The sequence below is a fragment of the Equus przewalskii genome, chromosome 24, assembly GCF_037783145.1.
Source record: "Equus przewalskii isolate Varuska chromosome 24, EquPr2, whole genome shotgun sequence".
NCBI classification, from domain to species: domain Eukaryota; kingdom Metazoa; phylum Chordata; class Mammalia; order Perissodactyla; family Equidae; genus Equus; species Equus przewalskii.
In genome coordinates this window covers 32,702,359-32,727,449 of record NC_091854.1, presented here as the reverse complement: position 1 = coordinate 32,727,449, position 25,091 = coordinate 32,702,359, and the positions used below count along the sequence as shown (strand labels likewise).

The 25,091-nt window shown below is 36.2% G+C and overlaps 1 protein-coding gene across 34 annotated transcripts in view; it reads left to right on the top strand.

Annotated features, from left to right (window-relative positions):
* The window catches only part of ATG4C (autophagy related 4C cysteine peptidase), a 155,472-nt gene that overhangs the window by 37,506 nt on the left and 92,875 nt on the right, over positions 1 to 25,091 (top strand). For 30 of the 34 annotated variants that reach the window (XR_011532363.1, XM_070591893.1, XM_070591894.1 and 27 more), the window contains 4 exons: positions 13,261 to 13,494; positions 15,508 to 15,838; positions 17,640 to 17,710; positions 23,589 to 23,725. Coding sequence is in view for 33 of the 34 variants with exons in the window: in XM_070591893.1 (XP_070447994.1) it covers positions 13,261 to 13,494; positions 15,508 to 15,838; positions 17,640 to 17,710; positions 23,589 to 23,725 (773 nt within the window). In the remaining variant the exon portion in view is untranslated. The remainder of the gene's footprint in view (positions 1 to 13,260; positions 13,495 to 15,507; positions 15,839 to 17,639; positions 17,711 to 23,588; positions 23,726 to 25,091) is intronic. The other 4 variants (XM_070591918.1, XM_070591917.1, XM_070591919.1 and 1 more) reach the window with 1 other exon arrangement.

Below are 25,091 nucleotides of genomic sequence, written 5' to 3'. Positions count from 1 at the left end.
ATCATTGTATTGAGAACATGCTGGTTAGGACATTGATTGTGTCCAGAAGGAGCACATGATAATCATAACTAAATATATGCTTTAGAAAAATAACTGATAGCAGAGTGGAAGAATGATTGGAAGTCCATTAGCGGGCAAGATACGATGACTCTGATAGAGGGCAGTGGCAATGGAAAGGAGAGGATGGATTTGAGATGTTTTTAAGGTAAAATGAACAGCATCTGACAAATGATTGGATTGGGGGTCATGAGAGACAGAGAGGAGGTAACAGTGTGAAGAGTACTATCTTGGATGATAGGCAGTGTCAGTAACCAAATGTGGTGTACTACAGGAAGCATGGGTTTTTGCGGGGGGACATGTAGTGGTGGAAGTAGGCTGTTCAGAAATGAACAGTCTGAATGAAGTAGGCTGTTTAGAATTGATTTGTTAGTTATTTTCAAAGAGGTGGCATTTGAGGCCAATGGGTAAGGTCACACTGATGGAAAGTATAGGTGGGGAATGTCCATCTTTAAGGATATACTGAAGAAGAATCTGAATGAAACTGAGAAGGGATAGGCAATATATAGGACAAAACCCACGATAGCGTATTGTTGTAAAGACCAGAGATTTTCGGAAGAAAGGGTTGGATGAAGTGCCTAATGCCCAGAAGAGGTTGAGCAGGAAATTGCCTGAGTAGAGGCTGTAGGATTTTTTAGTGACAAGTTGCTGACAACTTTTGGAGGGCAGTTACACGAGGGCGGTAAGAATAGAAAAGTAAAAGCATAAAATTAATAGCAGCTAACTACATTTGCTGAGGGTAGATCTATGTTATGCATCAAAGCCAGACTGTATTGTTTTAATGAATTATTGGTTATGATGTTGGGGTAGAGAACTTCTTATATAAAAAACATAAACACACAGCCCATACAGGAGAACATTGACCAAATAAAAACTAAGGATATCTACATGACAAAAGACACCATGAAAAAAATTTAAAAGCAAGCCAGAGGGAACATTTTGTACATGTTCTCTCATTCTGTGTGTGTGTGTGTGTGTGTGTGTTAGGTATATCTATCTGTGTGTGTTTACATGAAGATCTATTTATCTGTCCATCTGTCATTTCTGCATTTATATCTTAGACAAAAGATTAGTCTCCAAAATAATAAAGAACTACAAATTAATATGAAAAACGTGAACAACCAAGAAAAAATGAGTCACGAAAATGAACAGGTGCTTTTTAAATAGAAACCTGAATGGCCAGTGAAACATAAGAAAATACTCACCCTAAATTATTAGAGTGTAAATGAAAGGAGAGTGTAAATTAAAATGAAATACTATTTCTTAGTTATCAGATTTACAAAAATGTAAAGGTTTCATGATACCAAATGTTAGCAAGGATACGAAGAAATAGGAACTCAGATGCTGCTGAAGGGCATTAAATTAATAAAACCTCTTCATGAGAAATTTGAGAGTACTTAGAAAAATTGAAAGTATACACAACTTAGGACCCAGCAGTTCTGCTTGGAAGTGTTTACCCTAGAGAAGTTCTCTGTATGTGTGGAGAACATGTGTACAAGGGTGTTTATTGTAGCTTTGTTGAAATAACAAAAAATTGGAAACAATTTAAGTATTCACTAGTAGGGGATTAGATGCATAAGCTTTTCATTCATTCCACAAATGTTTACTGAGAGCCTGTTATGTGCCAGGCACTGGGGTTCCTGCTGAAAGCGTGACAGACATAAGCCTTACTCTCAGGGAGCTTACAGTCTGGCAGATGAGAGACATTAAACAAATAATGACAAAAATTACTAATCCCAATACAATATTTGTGATGAAGCGGAAGTACAGGCTGTTATAGAAGGAGACCAAATTAGAAAGATGCTACTGGATGCGAATAAGCAGAAAGTCCATTTCAAAATAGCTTAAACAATCTGGGGATTTATTGTCATACACAAACAGAAGTCCTGACACAGGGATGGCTCTAGGTTGGTTAATTAGTGCCTCTGTGACATCATGAAGGACTCATCTTCTGTCCGTCTTACCAGTCTGCTGGTCTCAGCTTATTGGCCTTGTCTTCACCCGCCTCTTCTTAGAGAAGCCAGTGTCTGTCTCAGGACCGAGAGGGGATAGGACAGATGGGGCAGAACCCACTGGAAGAAGGACTTTTTCTCCTTTATATTATTTCTTTATTATGAATATTGAATTCTTATTATTTTAATAATTTTATATTTAGATCTTTAAATTTGTTTTTTAAGATTTTATTTTTCCTTTTTCCCCCAAGTTTCCCGGTACGTAGTTGTGGGTCCTTCTAGTTGTGGCATGTGGGATGCCACCTCAGCATGGCTTGACGAGCAGTGCCATGTCTGCACCCAGGATTCGAACCTGCGAAACCCTGGGCCACTGAAGCGGAGTGCACGAACTCAACCACCCAGCCATGGGGCCGGCCCCTATGTCATATATTTTACAAGTTTAAAAACTCCACTAACAAAAAAATATCCTTAATGCATTACTCCCTCCAAGTCCTACTCCCCTCTGTTCTTCTGAACAAATACCCCAATTCCCTCTGACTACCTTGTTTACTGCGATTCCTCTTGCTTTCAAAATATATATTTGAATCTCTTTTCAAATGCATATTTGATCTTATTTATGCTTATTCCTCCTGTTTTCAAAATTATCCTTGATTCATTTAAATTTATGTACTTTAAGTACAAGCACCTCCCTCCTTGTGGATACCAAAACAGTTTCTGGAAAGGTGTAAGAGGGTGGTTTGGGGTTACACACATTAGAAAAGAGAATCCATAAAATGGGTGGTAAGAATAGAAATGTGATATTCTTCTAGGTAATGGTTAATTTCCTTCATTCTGCATGCAGATATTTTTAGTAAACAGCAAATGTGATATTTCAAAAAATTCAAAAGAAAATATATGACATAAAGATCTGCTGATTATGGGGACAATTTCCTTCATTATTTCCTCTTCCGTGGGTATACAAACCCATAATATGTAAAGATTTACGAATCCTATCATTATGGTATTACTGTGGTGAATTTCTAGTTCATAACGCTATCCTGAGGTTGTTACCCTGTCATGTCGTGACTTTCTTTCCTCAGCAGAAATAGAATATTCTGTTCACCATATTTGAGAGATTTTAATGCTAATTTTTTCTCTCCTTTTGTGTGTTGTTATGGACTCAGCTTTTTAGATTTACTGTCTATTGATTGATCGTCATCAGTAATCTCCTTTTGATACTCAGATTGTCTTAATTTGGCCAGTGAAAGATCCTTTTAGATTGGCTTCTGTATCTTTCCACCAAACCTAATTAATTTTTGGAAACTTGGCAGTTTCTTCCATAACTAGGTATACCAGGTCCACTTTGTACTTTTCAGCTTCAGATTTGAAATCAGCCATTTCCCAATGAAGCCTTGTTTCTGTTGCAGAAAAATAGTGTTAGAGATTATAATCTGAGCACAAGGGTTCATCATGGGAATGACATTTCCCTGAAGCCATTTCAGTGGACAGAGCCGGAAGAGAGAGAAATTTTTTTTTTGGAAGCTTAGCCCTGAGCTAACGTCTGCTGCCAATCTTCCTCTTTTTGCTGAGGAAGACTGGCCCTGAGCTAACATCCATGCCCATCTTCTTCTACTTTATACGTGGGACCCCTGCCACAGCATGGCTTGCCAAGCAGTGCCATGTCCGCACCCAGGATCCGAACTGGTGAACCCTGGGCCGTCAAAGTGGAACATACAAACCTAACTGCTGCACTACTGGGCTGGCCCCTTGTTTTTTTCTTACAAAGTCATGAATTTATATTGGTATTTTCAGTCTAGTTCTAACTAGATTGTATTCCTACTTAAATTCTTGATTCTTTATCCTTTTTTCTATTAAATAGAAATTTTCCGGGGCCGGCTCCATGGCCAAGTGGTTAAGTTTGCATGTTCCACTTCAGTGGCCCAGGGTTTTGCCGGTTCAGATCCTGGGTGCGGACATGGCACCGCTCATCAGGCCGTGTTGAGGGGGCATCGCACATAGCACAGCCAGAAGGACCTACAACTAGAATGTACAACTATGTACTGGGGGGTTTGGGGAGAAGAAGAAAAAAAGAAGATTGGCAACACATGTTAGCTCAGGTGCCAATCTTTAAAAAAAAAGAAAAGTAGAAATTTTCTAATAGTTCCTTTTGTTCTGCTAAGGATTTTAGCCAAGTTACTTTAGCTAGACTCCTCATCTCTCATTCTGTGTGGCATTTATCTGATGGATAGTTTTGCTCACTTGTTTCAATTCCCTTACAGTTTGAAAGTGTTGGTTTTCTGATATCTCACAGATCTAAATGCTTAGAAAGTGGTCACTTTCAACCACAATGGTTTTACCCCCCTCTGAGTCATCTATAATGAATTAATCCATAATGATAAATAAGTATAAGATTCTTAAACTTGATAGTCTGCCTGTTATTATTTATTTTTTAGTAATATTAGGACATGTTTTAAAAAATTAGATTATTTTAACTATGCTAAATCTGTGCTGAATTTGCAAGTTTTAAATTTATCTTGCTACCTTTCCTGAGCTACAAACTCTTTTTCTTATATTATGCAATTTTTCCTTCCCAGTATAAGATACCATTCTTTGCATTGTTATGTCAAGGTTTATAGTATAAAAATCCAAATGGTCCTCCCAGTTAGTATTATCTTGACCAAATACCAAAATTAAATTTTTTTTACAGGGTATCTGTGAGAGAAGCAGGAAAGGGTTTTATCTTATTTGAAGTAAGCCTCATCTTTCTACACATACCGTGCCTGCATTTGGCTAGGATTTTTCTAGGTTTTCTCTTAGATGATTCAGGTCATGATGGGCCCAGAGGACATTAAGGAAAAACTGTAGTTTGAGGTTCTCTCTATTCATTTGTTTATTTTTTTTTTGAGGAAGATTAGCCCTGAGCTAACATCTGCCAATCCTGCTCTTTTTGCTGAGGAAGACTGGCCCTGAGCTAACATCCGTGCCCATCTTCCTCCACTCTATATGTGGGACACCTACCACAGCCTGGCTTGCCAAACGGTGCCATGTCTGCACCTGGGATCTGAACTGGAATGTGTGAACTTAACTGCTGCACCACTGGGCCGGCCCCGAGGTTCTCTCTGGTATACCAGTTCTATCTTAGGGACCAAAGTGATTTAACATAAATTGAATAGAGAGAAGGCTCTCTCAGTCCTAATTTGGAGGCTGAGGAGCATCTATAGACAATCAGTACAGCCTAGGAACAAAAATAGTACCTGGAAAAAGAAAAAAAACTTTTTAAGAAGTAGAGAGGGTAGCACAGAGGCTAGAAAGTAATAAAGGCGTTCTCTGAACTGACACCAGCCCAGGGATGGAGCTTTGCCTAGGGGTCTCCTTGCAGGATGTAAGGAAGGGCGTGAAGGTAATGTGTCAAGGGGTCATACTGTCTGTGCTCTTGTTCTCATGCTGTCTCTACTGTTTTCAGGGATCTGTGTGGCTACAGGTCTTGCCAAGGTTATACCCAAATGTTGTGGAAATAGGGCCCGAGAATTTGAAATTCTTTGAAATATGGGTTTTGCCTCTTACTAAAAAATATCATATGGGAAGAAATGAGGAGTTATTTAGAAGTGTGTTACTTAATTTCCAAAAATTTGGACGTTTTCTAGATCTTGTTCTATTGATTATTATTATTAATTTTTTGGTGAGGAAGATTGTCCCTGTGCTTATCTTCCTTTTTTTGCTTGAGGAAGACTGCCCTGTGCTAACATCTGTGCTTATCTTCCTCTGTTTTGTATGTGGGACGCCTCCACAGCATAGCTTGATGAGCTGTGTGTAGGTCTGTGCCTGGGATCTCCCTTTTCAGTGACAGGAAGGTGGGTTGGCCCTGTTCCCCCAGAATTTAGAAATAAGAGCAGGTGGAGTCACGCCTCCTCTTTCCTTCCTCCCCAGAGCCAGCTTGCAGGCCCTAGCACGTGAACCTCAGGCTGCTGAAGTGGAGCACATGAACTTAACCACTATGCCACCAGGCTGGGCACCTGTTATTGATTTTTAATTTAATTCCATTGTGGTCACAGAAAAATACTTTTATGACTCTAGTCTCTTTGAAGTTATCAAGACTTGCTTTATGTTCTAAATATGGTATAACTTGGTAAATGTTCTCTGTGTGCTTGAAAAGAATATGTATTCTACTATTGCTGAATGTTTTATAAGGACGTTAAGTCAAGTTGGTTGATACTATGTTCAAATCTTCTCTGTTCTTGCTCTGTCCTACTTGTTCTACCAATTATTGTGAAGGGGATATTGAAATCTCTGACTATAATTGTGGGTTTGTCTATTTCTCCTTGCATTTCTATCAGTTTTTGCTTCATTGATTTTGAAGCTTTGTTATGGGGTACGTAAACATTTACAGTTGTTATAGTTTGTTAATGAATTGACCCTTTTGTAATTATAAAACCATCTTGATTACTCATGATATTCTTTGGTCTGAAATCTGCTTTGTCTGATATTAAATAGCCGCTCCAGCTTTCTTTTGCTTAGGGTTACATGGTATATCTTTTTCCCTTCTTTTACAGTTAATCTATTTGTGTCTTTATATTTGAAATCTGTTTCTTTTAGTAAGTAGATGGTTGAGTCTTGCTTTTTTATCTAATCCAATAATCTCTGCCTTTTAATTAAGTTGTTTAGACTGTTCACATTTAGTGTGATTATTGATATGGTTGGGTTTAACTCTGTCATCTCACTCTTTGCTTTCTGTTTGGTACATCTGTCCTTGGCTTCTTGTCTTTTTCTACCTTCTTTCAGATTGAATATTTTTTTGATTCTATTTTTTCTCTTTGTTGGCTTATTAGCAATAACTTTTTATTGTGTTATTTTAGTGGTAACTTTTAGGTTTTAGTATACTTCTTTAACTTATTGCAGTCTACTTTCAAATGATGTTATACCAATTCACATATAATATAAGAACTTTACCGTAGTGTACTTCACTTCTCCCCTCCTGATCTTTATGCTGTTGGTGTCACACATTTTACTTATTTGTATGTTATATACCCTATAATACATTGTTATTATTTGGGTAAACTGTCAAATATGCTTTTAAGAGATTTAAGTAATAAAGAAGTTATGTATTTGCTCATGTAGTTATCATTTCTAGTGTTTTTCATTACTTTGTGTGAATCCATATTTTCACCTGGTATTATTTTCCTTCTGTCTGAAGGAAGTGTATTGGTCATATATTCTTTCAGCTTTGGTGTTTCTGAAAGTCTTTATTTTGCTTTCATTATTTTTTAAATTTTTTTATTGAGTTCATAATAGTTTACATCAATGTGAGATTTCAGTTGTATATTATTTCTTGACTGTCACCACATAAGTGCTCCCCTTCACCGCCTGTGCCCATTCCCTTCCGCCCTTCCCCTGGTAACCACTGAACTTTGTCCATAGGTTTGTTCATATTCCAAATATGGGTGAAATCATCTGGTGTTCATCTTTCTCATTCTGGCTTATTTCGCTTATCATAATTCCCTCCAGGTCCTTCCATGTTGTTGCAAATGGGATGAATTTGTCTTTTTTTTATGGCTGAGTGGTATTACATTGTTTATATATACCACATCTTCTTTATCCAATCATCAGTCGATGGGCACTTGGATTGTTTCCGTGTCTTGGCTATTGTGAATAGTGCTGCAACAAACATAGCGGTGCATATGTTACTTTGGATTGTTGATTTCAGATTGTTTGGTTAGTTACCCCAGTAGTGGGATAGCTAGGTTGTATGGTAGTTCTATTTTTAGTTTTTTGAGGAATCTGCATACTCTTTTCCATAGTGGCTGCACCAGTTTGCGTTCCCACTAGCAGTTTATGAGGGTTCCCTTTTCTCCACACCCTCTCCAACATTTATTTTTAGTCTTAGTGATTATAGCCATTTTAACAGGCGTAAGCTGGTATCTTAGTGTAGTTTTGGTTTGCATTTCCCTCGTGATTAGTGATGTTGAACATCTTTTCATGTGTTTATCGGCCATCTGTATTTCTTCTTTGGAAAAATGTCTGGTCATCTCCTCTGCCCATTTTTTGATTGGGTTGTTTGTTTTTTTATTGTTCAGTTGTGTGAGTTCCTTATATATTATGGAGATTAGCTCCTTGTCAGATATATGATTTGCACATATTGTCTCCCAATTGGTGGATTGTCTCTTTGTGTTGATTCTAGTTTCTTTTGCTTTGCGGAAGCTCTTTAGTCTGATGAACTCGCACTTGTTTATTTTTTCTTTTGTTTCCCTTGTCTGAGAAGACATGGTATTCGAAAAGATCCTTGTTAGTTCGATGTCAAAGAGTGTACTACCTATATTATCTTCCAGGAGTGTTATGGTTTCAGGACTTATCTTCAAGTCTTTGATCCATTTTGAGTTTATTTTTGTGAATGGAATGAGATAATGGTCTACTTTCATTCTTTTGCATGTGGCTGTCCACTTTGCCCAAAACCATTTATTGAAGAGTAGGGATTTCCCTTTTTGTTGTATGTTGGAGGGGAGAGAGTCCTGGGCAAGTTCACTCTGCCATGATGGTGACGTTCCTCTAGCTTTCATTTTTGAAAGATATTTTTGCTGGGTATAGAATTCTAGGTTGAAGATGTTATTCTTTTGGTAGCTTTAAAGATGTTGCCCCACTATCTTCTTGCTTGTTTTGTTTTCAATGAGAAATCTGATGTCATGCTTATCTTTTTTGGTATATAATGTTTTTTTTCCCTTGACTGCTTTTAAGATTTTTTTCTTTATTACTAGTTTGGAACAATTTGATTATGATGTTCATTGATGTAGTTTTCTTCGTGTCTCTTGTGCTTGAGTTTTGTTGAGTTTTTTTGGACCTGTTGGTTGATAGTTTTCATAAAATTTAAATTTTTTTCAGCTATATTGTCTTCAAATATTTTTTTTCTGTTTTCCTCTCTCTTCCCCTTCCTTCTCAGTCTTCCATTATACATATATTAGCATGGATGAAATTGTGCCACAGCTCACTGGTGCTCTTTTATTTTTTAAAAATTCTTTCTCCTCTCTGTGTTTTATTTTGGATAGTTCCTATTGCTGTGTCCTCAAGTTCACCAATATTTCAGTCTTTTCCTCAGCAATGTCTAGTCTGCCATAAACCCCATTCAGTATATTTTTCATCTTGGACATTGTAGTTTATATATCTAGAAGTTCCCTTTTTTTTTTGTTTAATCTTCCTTGTTTCTACTTATCTATTTTAACATATGTAATATAGTTGTAATAACTGTTTTTTTTTTTTTTTTGAGGAAAGTTAGCCCTAAGCTAACATCTGCTGCCAATCCTCCTCTTTTTTGCTGAGAAAGACTGGCCCTGAGCTAACATCTGTGCCCATCTTCCTCTGCTTTATATGTGGGACACCTACCACAGCATGGCTTGCCAAATGGTGCCATATCTGCGCCTGGGATCCGAACCTGTGAATGCCAGGCCACCGAAGTGGAACATGTGCACTTAACCGCTGCACCACTGGGCTGGCCCCTAAAATAACTATTTTAATGTCCTTGTTTGCTAATTCTAGCATTTGTGTTATTTCTGGGTCAGTTTTTATTGATTGAATGTTCTCATTTTGGCTTGTGTTTTCCTGCCTCTTTGCATGCTTAGTAACCCTTGATTGATTGCCAGATATTGTGTTATTTACCTGACTGAGTACTGGATATTTTTGTATTCCTACAAGTATTATGTTGTGTGAATATGCCACACTTTATTTATCCATTTTACTCTTAGTGTGCATTTGGCAATTGTTAAGAGCCCTGCTGTGAATTTTCTAGACATGTGCTTTGGTAAATGAACATGTGTATGGATTTTCATTCAGAATGTATACCTGGGAATGTAATTGCTGGGTCATAGGGTATTGATATTTTCAACCTCAGTATATATACTACCAAATAGTTTTACAAAATAGTTGTGCCAATTTGTGTTCCTGCCAGGTGTGTATGAGAATTCCACTTACTCTCACCTCACCAATGCTTGATATTTCCCCCTTTTTATTAGAGCCACATTTTCATTTGCATTTCTTTGATAACTAATGAAATTGAGCATATTTTCATGAATACGTTTCTATTTGGATATGGCTTCTGTTAGATTATCTATTGTTTTCTTACTGATTTCTAGTCTTTTTAAATTTGTATATATATTTTTTAATTGAGATTCATAATAGTTTGCATCATTGTGAAATTTCAGTTGTGCATTATTTCTTGTCTGTCACCGCATAGGTGCTCCCCTTCATCCCCTGTGCCCACCCCCCACCCCAGTCCCCTGGTAACCCCTGAACTGTTTTCTTTGTCCCTGTGTTTGTTTATATTCTGCATATAAGTGAAATCATATGATGTTTGTCTTTCTCAGTCTGACTTATTTCACTTAGCATAATACCCACCAGGTCCATCCATGTTGTTGCACTAGGTTTTCTTTTTGTTTAAGATTGACACCTGAGCTAACAACTGTTGCCAGTTTTTCTTTTCTGCTTCTTTTCTCCCCAAATCCCCCAAGTACATAGTTGTATATTTTAGTTGTGGGTCCTCCTAGTTGTGGCATGTGGGACGCCGCCTCAGTGTGGCCTGATGAGCGGTGCCATGTCCATGCCCAGGATCCAAACCAGTGAAACCCTGGGCCACTGAAGCGGAGCGCGTGAACTCAACCACTTGGCTACAGGGCCAGCCCCATAGGTTTTCTTTATATATTCTAGATATTAATCCTTTTTTGGATATATCCATAGGAAATATCTTCTCCTACTCTTTTAGTTACTTTTTCACTCAATGTTCTTTTGAAGAACATGGTTTTTAACTTTAATATAGTGTGGTTAACATTTTTACCTCCTTAAATGGTTAGTGCTTTTGATGTTCTGTTGAATAGATCTTTGCTTACTTTAGGATGAGAAGATGTTCTTTCTGGGATTTGAAGCTATCGTTTCTTTCTTTTTTCCTCTGGTTGTTTTTAAGATCAACTCTTTGTCTTTGGTGTGGATTTCATTTTATTCTATTTGAAATTCATATCTTTCTTAAAATGTGAAAAATTTTCAGCCACTTTATTACAGCTGCTCCCCATTCTTCCTATTCTCTTCTGCATCTCTGATAAATCTTTCTGTCAGATTTTTCTTCATGTCTCTGAAATTCTTTGGTTTCTCATATTTGCTATTACTTTGTCTCTCTGTGGTGTGTTGTGAGTAATTTCTTTAGTTCTTGCTTCTGATTCCTTAATTATCTCCTGAGCTGTGTACAGTTTTCTGTTCAATCCTATATCAAGTTTGTTTTCAGTTGTTATGATTTTCATTTCTAGTAGTTCCATTTGGTTTTCTTTCATATGTGCCTAGTTAGTTTTAATAGTCTGTTTTCTGTTATTTGTCCAACTTTCAATACCCTTCTGTTTTTTCAACATATGTATATGGGATAACATATTTTACCCCATATCTGATAATTGCAATAGCTGTACTCTTTGAGGGTTTGTTTTGCAATTTGTTTTACTTCTGGTTATTTCTCATATTAGCTTGTTGGATTGTGAGTTTTGATTGTAATTGTCAGCCTTTACTAAGCCCTCAGTATTACTAACAGTTCTCTTCCATTTCCTTTATCAACTTTCTTTCTCATTCTTCAGAGTGGTTCTTTCAGACATTCCCATTCTTCGTAAAACTCTGATCTCAAATCTCTCTCAGCATAAAAACAGAAGCAAAGCAAAACAAAATAGAAAAACCCCTCCATTTATCTTACAGTCACCTGACAAATGTTTATTGCACATCTACTATGGACTGAACTCTGCCAGGTGCAGAAGATCCAGGATAAACACCTTCCTTCTTCTCTAGACTTCTTGAAATCTTGGGGGGAGGCAGTGGTAGATAAAAGACATTATAGATAGAATTAAGTAAGGTTTTGGAAAGGCAAGTCCGTCAAGGATGAAGTAGCAGGGGAAGTGTTATAGTAGAGTGTCAACGAGACACCAAAGTTCACTTAGTACTAGCGGTTTTCCAGTAATGTTTAGAGTAAATATTAAGGAGACTAGATCTTAAGAGGGTAAGAAATTAATCACTTTGTCAAGGTAGGAGATCAGGAACTGTATGTTTGGCAAGCCACAGGATAAGGTATGAGAGTTACTATTGTATCAAATTTCAAACAAGTTTAAATGTCTCTAAAGTGGAAATTTTGGACATATTTGTAAGGCCATGTTCACTTTCCAGGCATTTTTATTTCTAATTAACTTCAAACTCTAATACTGGGAGAAATTCGTTGATAATGGGGGCTTGGCATTGGTTCTTTTTATTATCATTGAAACTATATGCTACAACTTAGCTGCATTAAGCAGAATGTTATAAAGTTTTGGATGATTGTGATTTTTTCAGAGTGAGCTTGAGGAAGGGTAGGTGAAGGAAGGATGAGGAATAAAAGCATGACAAGACTGCATTAACATCCTGCAGAAGAGCATTGGGAATCGGACTCCTAGGAACTGAGATCCACCACCCAAACCAGCCCACGTTTATTAGATCTGCTTGTGCTAGGCACAGTACTGCATGCAGAGGGTGTGAAGATGACTAAGATGTCCTCTCTGGGAGTAAACAAGGAATGTTAGTTCATTTTGAGCACTAGTGGTTCGTAAATTACTGGGCAAACCGTGACCGTAGTTTTCACATAGAAATTCTATTAGAGATGATCAATTTGGAAAAGTCTTTAAAAATGATATTTGTGGGTGGCAACACTTTTAAAAAAAATTGTATTTCAACATGAAAGGATAACTGTATATTTAAGAATTTTATATTCTTAGTCCCTAGCTGATGAGTTTTGATTTTGTAATTTGAGTGTAAGTATATTCATGACAATAAATACAATGTGCACATTTTACTTGGTTTTAAGAACTAGTTTATGTGATCATACACATTTTTATATATTGACAAATCATGATATTTTATTTGCAAATCTCATTTTAGAGAGCACTAATATCTATATCCTGAGCCAAATGAGGCAAAAAGAAAAGATATTTTCATATTATCCCCTCATAAAAGAGTTGATTATATTTGGAATATAGGATATTATTATTAACAACAGTATTACTGATAATACCTTATATTAGTTGGTGTCTGAGTGTACAAAACATTTCAGCATTCGTTCTCACTTGATTTTCGTAACAACCTGATTAGGAAGAATAAGATTTATCTTCATTTAAGTTGAAAAAAAGGATTAGAAAGATTGTGATATACTCCATATCTTATGAACAGTAATGGAGATATAATACCATCATTGACATTTCTTTGCATATATTTAGACTATGTTTATATTTTTATTTTGTAGATGAAAATAAACTGTTACCTGCAAGATCAGGATGTACAATAGAAGATCATATAATTGCAGGAAATGTAGAAGAATTTCGTAAAGATTTTACTTCAAGGATATGGCTGACCTATAGGGAAGAATTTCCTCAAATAGAAGGCTCCACTTTGACGACGGACTGTGGTTGGGGCTGTACGTTAAGAACTGGCCAGATGCTCTTGGCTCAAGGACTCATACTACACTTTCTTGGTAGAGGTAAATCAAATCTCTGTTTTCTGAGTTTTTTATTTATTTATTTTTTAGTTTGAACTCCAGCTTGCAAACTGCACAAAATTTTGTGAGGTTAATTTCTTGACTCTCTGATGACTTCTGAAGTTGTAACTAATTTAGCATACTGCATCTTTATTGAACTGGGCCAAGTATGACTTACATGTAAATTTTCATGATGCCCCTTTCAAAAATACAAGTTAAACATACCTATTATTCTTGGCTACCACTATGAATTAAGTTATTTTTAGTAACCTTTGGATTTCTTTTCTTGTCATTATTTAGTTCTTTTCGAATGAACTCTCTGGATTATCTCTAGTTCAGTAGATCCTGGGCAGGTCAAAAGCAGTGACTTGAGAAGATAATGTTTTTACATTATTTAAATCTTAAAAGATTTTTATGCTGTTTTCTTTTCTTTGTACATACCAATAATGCTTTAAAATTATTTTTATCTTTAGAAATATGATTATAATCAGTTAAATTGATTAGGCATATTCTTTTTTATGTTTTTTTTTTAAAGATTTTATTTTTCCTTTTTCTCCCCAAAGCCCCCCCAACATAGTTGCATATTTTAGTTGTGGGTCCTTCTAGTTGTGGCATGTGGGATGCTGCCTTAGCATGGCTTGATGAGCAGTGCCATGTCCGTGCCCAGGATTTGAACTGGCGAAACCCTGGGTCGCCGAAGCAGAGTGCGCAGACTTAACCACTCGGCCACGGGGCTGGCCCCTGATTAGGCATATTCTTAATAAGGTCATCAAGCTTAGTCTTTAAGACTCTCAAAAATATCATTGATACTTAACTTACATGTATCTATTTTTTTCTAATGTGCCACCTTTCTTACCATTTCTGTTAGTCCATTTTTTATAATGTGTACATTTGGAGGAGGATTTTAGTTTACCATTTTAGGCTCTCGTGTCTGCTTATTACTAAGTGTTATCGTATTTTTTCAGTGTTAGACAATTTCGCTACAATGCAGGCCAGATATTTAGTAACTTTTCTGTAGGAATTATTGATGAGATCATTTAGAGAGAATGTTTATTCAAGAGTGATGTGGATAATGCAAAGAAGAAGAACTTTTTGTCTTGTTATTTAAAACAGTGAAGTAGTGGATTATAGTTGATTTTGGGGGGGATCTTTGATCTCTAATGACTTCATTTGTTAACTTTTCATTTCCTAGAGAATTGATATTACTCCCTAAATAATGATTACATTATTCTAAAAGGATTGTATGAGGAAAAAAATATTTTGAAAAGAAATTTAAAACTTCCATGGTCAGACTTCTATTTTAACATGTAATCAAAACAAAGTTCACTTTCTGCAGTTATTCTTTCGTGAGTACGGTGAATGTTAGTGAACATGTTTATTGTGCCTTTGGCAGTCAAGACTGGATGTCTGATAAACAGTACTCGGAATGAAATACAAAAGTCTTTATTCCATCTCAGCATTGTTAAAGAAAAGAAAAGAAAGAAAAGCATATTCCAGAATTGTCGATTTGCACCTGAGTTTACTAATTTTTTCTCTTTTGTTTTCGTAATTTTTTTCTGATTATATGTAATATGTTACCATTTTAGAAATTTTAGAAACTACAGAAAAGTTCAGAGAATAATATTACCACTCATAAGTAAACATCATCGATATAATGGCATATTTTCTCTGCTTGTACCTTTATTTGTTTTTTTAAGCAGATTTATTAAGATACACTCTATGTAGCATAAATTCATTCATTTAAAGTGAACAATTCACTGGTTTTTAGTATATTTACAGAATTGTGTAACCATCACCATAATCTAATTTTAGGACATTTTCATCATCCTCAAAAGTAGTTACTCACAACACCTCCCCATATGCAACCATTAATCTTTCTGTCTCGATAAATTTACCTGTTTCTCAGTTTACTGTTTTAGTTTATTAACCAATATGACTTTAAATGCTATCTACTTATTTTAGTAGAATTGTTAACTATTTAAAAGATCTGAACACCTTACTTTGGAACTACTATAGCTTGGACCTGGCCTGATGCTTTGAACATTGAAAATTCAGACTTTGAATCATGGACTTCCAACACTGTAAAAAAATTTACTGCATCATTTGAAGCATCACTTTCAGAGGAAAGAGAACTCAAAACCCCAACAATTTCTCTGAAGGAAACAATCGGGAGATATTCTGATGATCATGAAATGCGAAATGAGATTTATCACAGGAAAATCATCTCTTGGTTTGGTGATTCCCCCTTGGCCCTCTTTGGTTTACATCAACTAATAGAATATGGAAAGAAGTCTGGGAAAAAAGCTGGAGATTGGTACGGACCAGCTGTGGTTGCTCACATTTTAAGGTAAAATTGTTTTAAAATCTCATCTTTTGACCTGGGTCCTCAGGCTCTGAGATACTGACTTTTGCAGTGCGTATATGTAGTTGGAACTTTTAAAGTCTAACTGTATGAGAGTGTTCATAAGGAGATTTCGTTTGCTAATAGGGAAAAAACAAGACATATTGTGACTCTAGTTACATATAATTTATCTACTGACAAATTTTTCTTCTTTTGCTCATAGATATAGATACCTATGGTCTCTTTCTAACCAGGTTTTCATTAGACTACCTTATTGAAATGTTCTAAAAACTAACAACTCTTTCAACCTTGGAATATGCATAACATTATAGTTTTTTTTTTTAGTAGTGTAACCTGGGGGCTGTAATGTACTGATAGTGTAATGAAATGTCAAGAGCTAAAATTGATGTTTTCAGCATTTCTTTGCACACATCAGATTTCTGTGAATTGTGAATGTATGGGACTGTTAATATTATAATTATATCATAGTAAAGGTAAAGGGTCTGTGACATTCAGAGTAGTGAGGAAAAAGCCGAAAGTCCAATTTCACCTCAGCTTTTATGTGCCATTTATTTGGATACTACTTAAGTTTAAAAAAATGCCATATTGTTGTGTGTCCCATTATCATTAATATGTCATCCAAGTGTAGTATGTTCTAGTAAATTTACTCCATTTAGAATCATACATAAATTTGAAATGATTACAGAGTTTTTGCATGTTAACAGGCTTTTATAGGCTAGATGCTTAGGCTTGAAAAAGTATTTTCAATTGTTGTTAATGTTACTAATGTTATTAAATGATTGTTAATAATATCAAGTTGAGCTTGGTATGACTTTTATAAAAGTATAAGCAGCAAAGCATAGTTTCTGCTCTTCAAGATGTTATGTTCTCTACCCCAGGGATCAGAATACTTTTTCTGTAAAAGGCCTGATAGTAAATATTTTAGGTTTTGTAGGCCATATGAGGGCTCTATTGCCTTTTCTTTTTTTAACAACCCTTGAAACCTGTAGAAATCATTCTTAGCTCGCAGGCTGTACAAAAACAGGCCACAGGTTGTGTTTGGCTTGTGGGCCATAGTTTGCTGGTCTCTCTCCTATACTCACACATACAAATATGCATGAAAAGGTATGTTAAGTTAAAAAATTAAAAAGACACAGTTGAATAAAAATATATATCCACAATTTGTATAATTTCTTTTTCGGATATTGTTGTGGTGATTTTTTTCATATCATGTGCACCATTCTACTCACTTAGAAATATTTTTCAATTTGCAGTTTTACCTATAGAATTCTAAGACTTGAAATTAGGAAATTCATTTGTTCAGGTCGTATAGGTTTTTGAATGAAGGAAAAAAAGTCATGCTGTTGTTTAAAGAAGAGAAGAAAACTTTCATAAGTGTGCCAGAGGACAACCGTCTAGTCCTTCACTGCTGGTCAGTAATGTAAAGTTGATATGAAGCAAACCCTGAGGTGCATTGTCCTACCACTGGCTAGAAAACATGTAATGTTGCCAGATGAGTGGTTGAGAGAAATCCTTTTTTGGGGGGTGGGGTTATTCCCCAAGAATTTTTTTTACGTATTTTGTAACTTATGTTTTAATGTTCTTTGAGTGATTTAGTGTAATATTTTACTTTGAAAAAATTGAGGTGATTTTTATACCATTCGGATGAGAGTTTTGAAAGCAGACACTATAGGTCAAATAGGAAAGTTCAGAAACTGATGGCTTTCTTTCCCCTAAATTAAGTCTTCAGTTATTGACTGGGAATGTTAGTTAGGATTTTAAAGAATGATGCTTGTTATTTTCTTAGAAAAGCAGTTGAAGAAGCAAGACACCCTGATTTACAAGGAATAACGATCTATGTTGCACAGGATTGTACAGGTGAGGAGTGTGTATACTTCTGTTATCTGTTTATTGGGTCAGACTTCTTTTTATTTAGATATAATTGACATATGACATTATATTAGTTCCAGGTATATAACATAATGATTTGATTTATATGTATTGCAAAATGATCACCACAATAAGTCTAGTTTACATCCATTACCACTCAGAGTTACAAATTTTGTTTTCTTGTGATAAGAACTTTTAAGATCTATTCTCTTAGCAACTTTCAAACATAGAGTACAGTATGACTAACTGTAGTCACCATGCTGGGCATCACATCCTCATGGTTTATTTTATAACTGGAAATTTGTATTTTTAATTCCTTTCATTCATTCCCTGCCACCCCTCCCACCTGCCCACCTGTGACAACCACCAGTCTGTTCTCTGTATGCATGAGCTTGGTTTTTTGCTTGCTTGTTATTTTAGATTCCACATATAAGTGAGATTATACAGTATTTCTCTTTCTCTCTCTGACTTATTCAACGTAGCATAATGCCCTCAAGGTCCATCCATGTTGTCACAAATGACAAGAGTTCATTCTTTGTTATGGCTGAGTAGCAGTCCATTGTGTATGTGTGTGTATAAATATGTATGCATTTTCTTCATCCATTTATCTATCAGTGGACATTTAGATTGCTTCCATGTCTTGGCTATTGTAAATAATGCTACAGTGAACATGGGGGTGCATATATCTTTTCGAGTTAGTATTTTTGTTTTTTTCAGATATATATTCAGAATTGGAATTGCTGGATCATATGGTAGTTCTATTTTTAACTTTTTGAGGAACCTCCATGCTGTTTTCCGTAGTGGCTGCACTAATTTACATTCCCACCAGCAGTGCACAAGGGTACCCTTATCTCTACATCCTTACCAACTCTTGTTTTCTCTTGTCTTTTTGATAAGAGCCATTCTAACAGCTGTGAGGTGATAGCTCATTGTGGTTTTGATTTGCATTTCCCTGATGATTAGCGATGTTGAGCACCTTTTCATGTACCTGTTGGTCTTCTGTATGTCTTTTCTGGAAAAATGTATATCAAGATCTTCTGCTCATTTTTTAATCAGATTTTTTTTTGCCATTGTGTTGTAGAAGTTCTTTATATATTTTTGATATTAACCCCTTATCAGGTAAATGATTTGTAAATATTTTCTCCTATTTTGTAGGTTTCCTTTTCGTTTTGTTGATGTGTAGAAGCTTTTTAGTTTGATTTAGTCCCACTTGTCTATTTTTGCTTTTATTGCCTTTGCAACAAGACTGATGTCAAGGAGCTTACTGCCTTTGTTTTCTTCTAGGAGTTTTGTGGTTTCAGGTCTTATGTTCAAATCTTTGATCCATTTTGAGTTAATTTTAGTGCATGGTATAAGATAGTGGTTCAGTTTTATTCTTTTGCATGTGGCTGTCTAGTTTTCCCAGCACCATTTGTGGTCAGACTTTTTATATGTATTTAGCTTATCCCAATTATACTGTAAATGATTACGAAGGTAGAGACCTTGTTCTGCATATTTGTGTTCCTACATAGCACCCTACATGTAGTAGGCACTTATTAAATATTTCTTTTCTTTGAGGAAGATTAGCCCTGAGTTAACATCCACCCTCAATCCTCCTCTTTTTGCTGAGGAAGACTGGCCCTGAGCTAACATCACTAGTACTTCAGTAAATCACCTGTTAATGATGCAGCTGTCATCCAGAATTTTGCTTTGTTTTAGTGTTTTTGGTCTTCTGTTTAATAACCAATATCTGTACTAATTTTGAAACTTTCTTGGGGTTAAAATAGAGACCTTAAATTTCCTAATAAAATAAAAAAGCCTTCAAAATAAGCCACCTCGTGTTGTTAAATTTATTTTTTACAGAAATGTTATTAACAGGATAAAATATGTTAATGCTTTGGGAAAGTTAAATATACTTCAGTCGTGTTTACTATAAGGATATGTACAAAATGCTTGAAGTTACCCTGATAACTGACTAGTGCTTGTAGTGTGGAAATGTGGTTGCCAAATACACATGCTTTTTGTTTGTTAAGGTTCATTGGTTTTTAAAGAAAGGCTGATAGCCTTGATTACAGCCATATGAACATGAGAGTTGTAAACTTCCAAATGAATATATGAGTTTTGCAGGTACTATATTTGTTTTTCAGGTAGAAAGTCTTGCAAATAAAATTTGCTGTGTTACGAGTTCTAATTAAGCCAAAGAATGTGCTTAAACAATTAATCATTAAATAAATTTATGAATTTGCCTTTTGTGCCTTTATTCGTATCGGCCATTGCCTTTTGTGCTTTTATTCATACTGGTCAGGCTTGGTCTTTAAGTCATACATATTGTTAGTTAAAGAACACAGAGTTACTCATTATGTAAGTGGTGTGTGTAATTTGAAGTACATCTTAAAATTTTTAACGTTGATGTTTAAGAATCCTAAAGGGAGAGTTTATGTTATGTAGTGTAGTGTATTTTGATGGATTGTCTGGTTAGGAATTAGGCGAAGCCAGATTCTATCAATAATTTTTTTCCCTCGGCCTTCATTAGTGTTTTTAAAGGCTTCACTTTCCATTTAGTTTCTCCTCCTCTCATTCTGTATTCTCTTCCTCTGTAATTGCATCATTTTCTGTGGCTTTAAGTAGTTAGGACTATGCACTATTCACTAGAACTTTTAAACTGCATTTCTAGTGCTACTGGTGCTCAGAGGAGGTAACTTGTATTTTCTGCTGCCCTCCAAATATTTCCACCTAGACGTTCTACAAACACTTCAGATCAGCTTGTTTAAAACTAAACGTACCATTCCCCCATCCTTCTCCTTTCTTGCTTTCTGTTTTCTCTTTACCAATGGCATCATGTTCACGTGCATTCACTCACTCATTCTTGACTCTTCTCTCGTTGCTTATATCTAGCCTGTCAACCAAAGCTTACCAATTATGCTTAAAAAAATACTTCTGGAATCTGTTCTCTCTTCTCTGTTGTCATTGATTTGGATTAGACCTTTATCTCTAACTTAGACTTCAACTTGGTTTCCTTATCTTTCTTTTCTCTTTTTGATCCATCTGATCAAAGAAATTGATCATGTCTCTTAATTTAAAAACCTACGATTGACCATTGACTCTAGTCTTAAGTTACCTTAGCGTAGAAAGCACATAAAGTCCTTTACAATTTGTCCTGGCCTACATTTCTAGCATCGCCTCCCAACACTGTCTTCCATGCTGATGCGCCAAAGTACTATCAACCTTCAAGTCGTTCCTTGGACATACTTTTATTATCTTTTTTCCATGCCTTTTCTGTTGCCTTTGCTTAGAATGCCCCTTATTATTTTAATAACAACACTTCTTGGTAACTCACTTATTCTTTAAGAACACACTCAAAGATTACACCTTTGGTGAAGCCTTTCAACTCCCATCAGGCAGAATTAGTTTATTTTTCTGTACTCTGTAACGTTTTGGACATACCTCTATTAAATATTGCACTTGTAATTCACTTGTAATATCACCTTGTGATTAGCTGCATCTCCCTGTAGATCACTGATTGTTAACATGGCAGGGGTAAGGGAGGGTATCAGAATCATTTGTTTGGGAGTTACTGCTCTTGAGAGCCTTTGTGATGGAATTGGACTATTTCATAGCCCTTTCATATGTTGGAAGTGGAGGAAAAACACCAAAACAATAGAGCCAGACACTTTGAAATCAGGATCTTATTTGCTTTTATACCCATCTAGCATAGAAAACTTCAAAAAATAGCAGGCCCTATTAAATGTGCTTTGAGTGAAGATGAAAGGTAAGAGGCATTTGATAAAGAAGAATTTGTTGTATATGCCAGTGGAAATGTTACTACTGTGTCTTACTTGTGGCAGTATTTGTTTCTGAGGGAAGTAGAACTCTGAAGGTAAAGCTCATTTGATTGGAGTGAGTATTAGTTCAGAAAAGTCAAAGATAGGGGATTGTCATGTGTGCCCTGCCTCAGAAAAGTGAGAGAATTTAAAGTTTATAATTAGAAGCCATTACTGAATAGTTTGGAACAAGTAAGATGGTAGAATTGAAACATGCAAAGAACTGTTGTTGCATTTTTGTAGCTTTGGTTTAGACTGACTATGGGAGATAGGGGAGCTGGTGAGCAGCTCCTGTTTGATAGTTTTGCTAGTTTGATAAATTTGATAGTTTATCATCTGAACTTGGAATTTAAAGGGAAGAACTGGGGCTAACTGTGGAGGGGCAGAAGACTGGTTATCTGAGAGGAGGTGTGGGTATAAGTAAGTTTTGAATAAGACTATTTTTTGTTGAGCAAAACAAAATAAAGTTTTGTCTGTATTTGCTTCCATCAAATCCTATTTTCTCTTGAACTGTTCTGTTTAGACTCTCACACCCATCACTCTACTGGAACTGCTCTAATCCATAATTTAATCTTGCTGAATCCACTGGTCACTTCTCAGTCCTCACATCACACAGTCTACAGCAGCATTTGACACAGTTGACCACTTCCTCCTTGTAATGTTTGGTTTACTTCGTGTCCAGAACACTCCTCTTCCGGTTTTCCTTCTGCTCCCTCACAGCCTCCTTTGCTGCTTTTCCTGTCTCCCTGATCTCTGAAATTGTTGGTGTGCTGTGCTGTGCTGTGCTGAGCCCTTAGACCTCATCTCTTTTTCTTTGTGCACGGATTTGAACTCAACCAGTCTCATGGCTTTACAGAACCATCTGTATGCTGTGAACTCCCGAATTTATAGGTCCATCCTTGGCCTCCCCGCAAACCCGGGCTTTTATGTCCTTAACTGCCTACTCATCCTCCCTGCTTGCATGTCTAATAGATATCTCAAACTTAACCTATCTAAAACGGAGCTCCCAGTCCCCCTCCTATTTTTTCCCCTCCTACAGTCTTCTTTGTCTTTGTAAATGGCAGCTCTCTACTCTGTTTGCTGATGTTACTGTTTTAGGGAGTTCTTTATCTTCAAACTGATCACTTTCCACCACCTCCACATGACCATCCCATGACCATTACCTCTCTTCACAATTACTGCCTTTGTTCAAGCTTCCATCATGTCTTCTGGATTACTACAGGGGCTTTCTAGCTGTTCTCTGTGCTTCAGCCCTTGCCCTCTCCCATCTGTTATCCACAGAGGAACCAGACTGGTGGAGGGTAAGTCAGATCAGGACATTCCCTTCCTAAAAATCTCTTCAGTGGCTTCCCATCTCACTCAAAGTAAAAACTGAAGTCTTTACAATGGCCTCAAGAGCTCACACAATTTGTCTTCATTCTCCCCCAGTCTGTAACTTTATCTACTAACCTCACCTCCACTGTTGTTCCCCTTGCTCAAGTCCCTGCAGAGACACAGGGGGTGTGTGTGTGTGTGTGTGTGTGCGCACGCGTGTATATGCTTGTTCCTGAAACATGCCAGCTCTGCTTCTGCCTTAAGGCATTTGCCCTTGCTGATCTTGGTCCCCACAATGCCCTTCTCCCAGATATCTGCATTTCTTGGTTTCTTACTTTCTTTATGTCTTGACTTAAATGTTAGTTTTTAATAAGGCCTTCCTTCCCACCTTATTTTAAATTCCACTCCCCCCACCCCAGCATTTCCTATCCATCTTTCTCCCTTTGTTTTTCTTCAAAGCACCTATTACCATCTGACGTATCTTATATTTTACTTATTTATTGTCTGTTTCCCCACATTAGAGGGTATGCTCTATGAGGGCAGGGATTTTTCTCCATCTTGCTCACAGCCGAAACCCAATACAGTAGCTGTTCAGTGTCTGTTGAATGCATAAATGAGGGATGTGTTTTTTAACTCGAGATGATAGTGATGTCAGAGATCAGATGATATGCCAGTGGGGGGAAATTAGGGTAAAAATGTTTCCAAAAATCATTTTTGTAAAATTTAATATATATTCATTATGTTTTTCTCAGTTTACAGTTCTGATGTAATTGATAAACAGTGCGCTTCCATGGCTTCTGATCATGCAGATGACAAAGCTGTTATTATTCTAGTTCCTGTTAGACTTGGTGGAGAAAGAACCAACACCGACTACTTAGATTTTGTAAAGGTAGGAAAGATGAGATAAATTATTTTAAGGCAATGCTAGCTAATATGGAAAATACAGAAGATTTGCAGCCTTTTTTCTGTTAAATGATGGGTATAAGTAAGTGATGATTTTCTAGTTGTAGATTGTAAATTTAGACATTAGAGACTTTAAATTTCAGTATTATGAGATCAGGTGTGAGTTGAAGAGTACAGTGTTCTATGACAAAATGAAAAGCCTTTTTATCTTTGTGGCTAATCAAGGAGACACAGATGCAGCAATAATCATAATCTGGAATATGTCGACAGTTCCCATTATCCTTACTTGTGATTTTCAAAAGAATGTACCTGTGTTTATTCATAAAACCCACATTAAACTATGTTGAGGTAATTACTGAAACAAACTGAGTTTTCTATTACTGCTGCGTTATCTCTTTATTTGTTTCCTGTGCCACCATAAGGTCAATAAGTAGTTAGAATGATTATGTGTATAGACAGAAATGAGGAAGATATTATGGATGGGGGAGGTTCCAACTTTCTTTTCATATTAACAAGTTAAAAATCTGTTCTATTTCAGAACACATAATTCTTTTTTCCAAAAGAAACTGTCTAATGTGTTTTCTTGTTTGGGCACCAAGACATTCAGTTGTAACAAAACTATAACTTTTGAAATACTTAGTTTCTGGTTAAGATTATGGTATTTATATTATTTTCATAGTTTCAATAAAATGCCTTATTTTTCCAAGGCCAGAGATGGAATTCCTCTTGAATGGAGTGCTATGGCATATAGTAATCTTGAAATAAAGTCTAGATTTGTCTTTTATGATTCAGTGACAATTTGTTCCCCACATGAGGTATTAACTGCGTATTGTGGTTCCTATGTATATATGGTGGAACATGCTGATTCTAAAAATCTAGGGCAATTGTTTTCAGTACATGGTATATACAAGTCTTCCAGCTGGTATATTGGCTTTTCTTAATAGTTACTAAAATTTTGCAGGCATACTTATCACTAATAATACTATAATATGTTGATAACATATGAATCCCCTAGGTAAAAGTGGGATTTTGATTTCTAATGTGCGGGCTCTTTAGTTGAATTATTGGTGGAATGTGAGAAGTTATGAACCATTTCGTCTAGCGAATCCGTTGGTTTTGGGACTTTGGGCATGTCGCCATGTCTCTGTAGGTTGTAACCAAATCTGAACTGGGTTCCCTCTGCCTGCTCTACCACTACGAGAAGATTAGAAATTGAGACAATCTTGGGACTGACTCCTTAGCTAAACCCTCATCCTTCATGGATGGGCCTGCAGATGGCTTCGAGGCACGTTTCATGTGGCTGGGGGCTTTGCTATTTGGTGGTATTGATAGTGTTTATCAGATGGCAGGAC